This window comes from Aplysia californica, unplaced genomic scaffold, assembly GCF_000002075.1.
Source record: "Aplysia californica isolate F4 #8 unplaced genomic scaffold, AplCal3.0 scaffold01266, whole genome shotgun sequence".
NCBI lineage: Eukaryota > Metazoa > Mollusca > Gastropoda > Aplysiida > Aplysiidae > Aplysia > Aplysia californica.
Window position 1 is genome coordinate 113,460 of NW_004798536.1, and position 3,483 is coordinate 116,942.

The 3,483-nt window shown below is 39.9% G+C and overlaps 1 protein-coding gene across 1 annotated transcript in view; it reads left to right on the forward strand.

Moving 5' to 3' along the window:
- LOC106013780 overlaps positions 1-841 on the forward strand; it is a 5,420-nt gene extending 4,579 nt beyond the window's left edge. The window contains exon 5 of the mRNA XM_035973476.1: positions 454-841. Within this exon, the coding sequence (XP_035829369.1) occupies positions 454-572 (119 nt within the window). The 3' untranslated portion in view covers positions 573-841. The remainder of the gene's footprint in view (positions 1-453) is intronic.
- Positions 842-3,483: the final 2,642 nt, after the last annotated feature.

The following is a 3,483-nucleotide window of genomic DNA, read 5'->3' on the forward strand; positions in this document are numbered from 1 at the left end:
AAAACAACAATAACAACAAACAAACAAACCAAAAAAAACAACAACATCCAACAACACCAAAACAAAAAGAGGAAGGGGGAAAAAAGCAAAAAAACATCTGAGTATATCAAGACAAACAACATACTATAGGCCTACAATTCATGTATTTTACACATGTGTCGGTGCGGGCACCATCACACACAGCGAGATCGACATCAAGCCCGTCTTTTCTCTGCCGTTACTTTAGTTTAATTTTAGTTGGTTGCGTTTTAGAGCACTTGCATTTGTAATACAAAAAGGTCATATATTATTATTAGTGCCGCAGATTATAACAACTGTTACAAGAAAGTAACCAACAAAGAAAGGGAGGTGAAATAAAGACGATAGATATTTGATAGGGAAAAAAGAGCAAGCCACAATTAAGAGCACCCGCTAACTACTCACAAGTCTACCTTTGAACTTTGACCTCCACAGGTAAACCCTCCTGTGCCCGTAGTGTGAGCGGTGACGTGGAGATTCTGGCTCACGCCATAGACACGCAGCTGTACATGACCACTTTCACCTTCGAGTTCCACGATGTCCACAACAAATAGACTGACCATTTTTCTTTCTTTCATGCTTTATCTATACAGTGAAACCTCTATATAACGACATCGTCGGGACCAGAAAAAATGTCGTTATAGAGAAGCAACCAAAATATTACATGTTTTATTAACGACATAAAAAAAAAATCGGGACCTGGGCACCATGTCACTATATAGAGGATGTTGTTATAGAGAGGCTGCACTGTATGTACACGTATTAATTATTGATAGATTGGTATTAAATAATATTAAAATTGCAATGCATTTTTCTGAACTCATATTATTGAGACTTTGAAATCGTATACTATATGTACTTGTATTTTACAAAAAGGTGATTTTACAAAAAGATTCAATTTACAGTTGACACCACTTGTGTTGAACTCGCTTGAGTTGATCTTCGGTTAAGTTGATCTTTTTCTCGGGTCCCATCACCTCTTCTACACTACAGTTAGACACAAGTCCTAACGGTTAAGTTGAACTTCGGATGAGTTATTTTTTTTTCCACTCCCCCGACTTCATCAACTCATCTATAGTTGACTGTACATGTATTATACATGTACATGAACATGAAGAGTGTTTTTTGGCGAAATGAGTTAATATCTGTGCATTTTCGTTTCTTTTCTCCCCCCTCCCCCCCCTTTATTTCCCTGGTGAAATGTCAGATCTATGGGTTTAACCCCCCCCCCACCACCTATGTTTTCTTTTCTGGGTCTTGTAGTAATATATTATTCAAAACAATTTTTATTGCATTTTGTTTTCGCGTTTAGGCAATAAAGCATGTTCGGCGCACACTAATTGATTTTTTTTTGTTTTGTCTGTGAACAACTTGATCAATGTAATTGTGTCTCGTTTGTTCAAACAATCGCTCTTCAGTTGTGACGCCATCGTTTGATCTTCGTTTTTGAATGCTTCCAATTAGAATTTTCTCGAATAAGACAACATTGGCATAGAACATAAACTTCGTTTTATAAATTACAAGTATTTTCACACTGCAACCACGTTGCTCTGTCATTTATTTTATTCTGTTGATTCAGTTTTTTTTAAATCTTAAAGATTATATCCATCGAGATGATCGTATGAGACTTTGGAAAAAGTCATTTCAAGACCGAAAAGAGTACCGTAGGCTAAAAATCATTGCTTCCCCCTCGAGGACTTTTAAAACAGAAATAAAACGCAGAAACAATATCCCTACTACTTTCTCTTTCTGGGACTATGAAAGAACGAGCTCCTCCTTTCATCTCAGTAGTGCAGTTCGAGAAATGATTTAACCAACCGACATTAAAAAAATATAAAAAAATACTTTTGACACTTCGGTAGAGAACACAGCCTTTGACACCTCTGAGTTGCTTCAAGACTTTTTTTCTTGCAGAGGTTTTACGGCGCTCGCAACTGCATAAGGTCATATGAGCGCCAGAAGACTATAGATTTTACACAAGAGAGTAACAAACATAAAAAAAGAAGAAGGGGAGATAAGGACGAGGGACGTTTGATAGGAATTTCAAGACTTTGGAGTCAATGAGCTCCGACACATTTACCGTGGTGGGAAGAACACAATGAGCTCCGACACATTTACCGTGGGGGAAGAACACAATGAGCTCCGACACATTTACCGTGGGGGAAGAACACAAAAGTAAAAGTAGATCTAGACCTATTGCGAAATGTGTTTCCTTTCTCTTTTTTTTTTGGAAAGGAGGTCGATTAAGGTTAATTTGGACCCCCCCTTTTCTCACACGGCCCCAACCATGACTACATGAACAAGTGGAAAGCGTCCTTTGCGCGTGACGTCACGGCGACCCAAATGTGACCCCGAGGAGAGTACTCCACTCTCTGTGGGGCCAGGTCGCTATGACGTCATTAGAGAAAGAACGCTGTAACTTATTCATAGAATGGTAGGCACAAAGACACACAAGACCAACAGCTGTTCTTCAGTCCTGGAAGACACAATTTAGGTCATTTAGTAGGAGGCGTGCTTCTGACCCTGCCTGTCAAGGCCGACCCGAGCTACAACATCCCAGCAGAAAGACAGAGGTCATCATCATCATTGCCCTTTTCACCCTGCACCAGGGTACATGTATTATGATGTATAGGCCACGGACAAACACCTTCCACCTATAAAGACAGAGGTACTCGATATAAATTTGTCCCTACTCGGGAATCGAACTTGGGTCTCCTGCATGCGGCAGCGAAGAGCATATAACTGCTACACCACAGACACCAGTTTATTTAAGTGCAGACCACAGAGTTTTATACATGTATACCGGGATATCATAGTATTTGAAGAGGTCGAGTGAAAAAGAAGGTAAGTCACATTAACCCTACCACTTCTCAGCCCATTATTCATTTTTACGATACATCTGGCCTGTTCTTAACGTGTTAAGCTTTAATAAAGAAACAATTTGTATATGACTTGTATATTTTAACTCTATCCGTACGCCCTGGGGTCATTTTGTACCCCCGGGGTTGTATACTTCACATTTTTTAATACATGTAGGCCTACTTCTAGATTTAGTACGAAGATCTCTTTGAAACTTTCAGTATTTCTCAAAAAATCATTTTGACAGACTACCAGGCAAAGCGTGCGGATCGGATTAACGAGTACTTTTCCTCTTTGGAAAATGATGGTACATGTACAGAGTTCCCACGTCGTATGGATACTATAGTAAAACAAGAAGTACGTCGTACGGATAGGGTTAGATCATAATTTATTTGTAGAATGGTGGGCTCAAAGACACAATCTAGATCATTTAGAAGGCGGGCTGGCAACCCAGGCTGAGATGGATACAACGTCCGAAAAGATAGGCTACATGTACAAGCGCAAGACTTGATAAATTAAACTTTCTCCCCACTCGGGAATCGGACTCAGGTCTCCCCTCCATCGTGCGACAGTGAACCGCTACGCCACAGACGTGTCATTTGACTT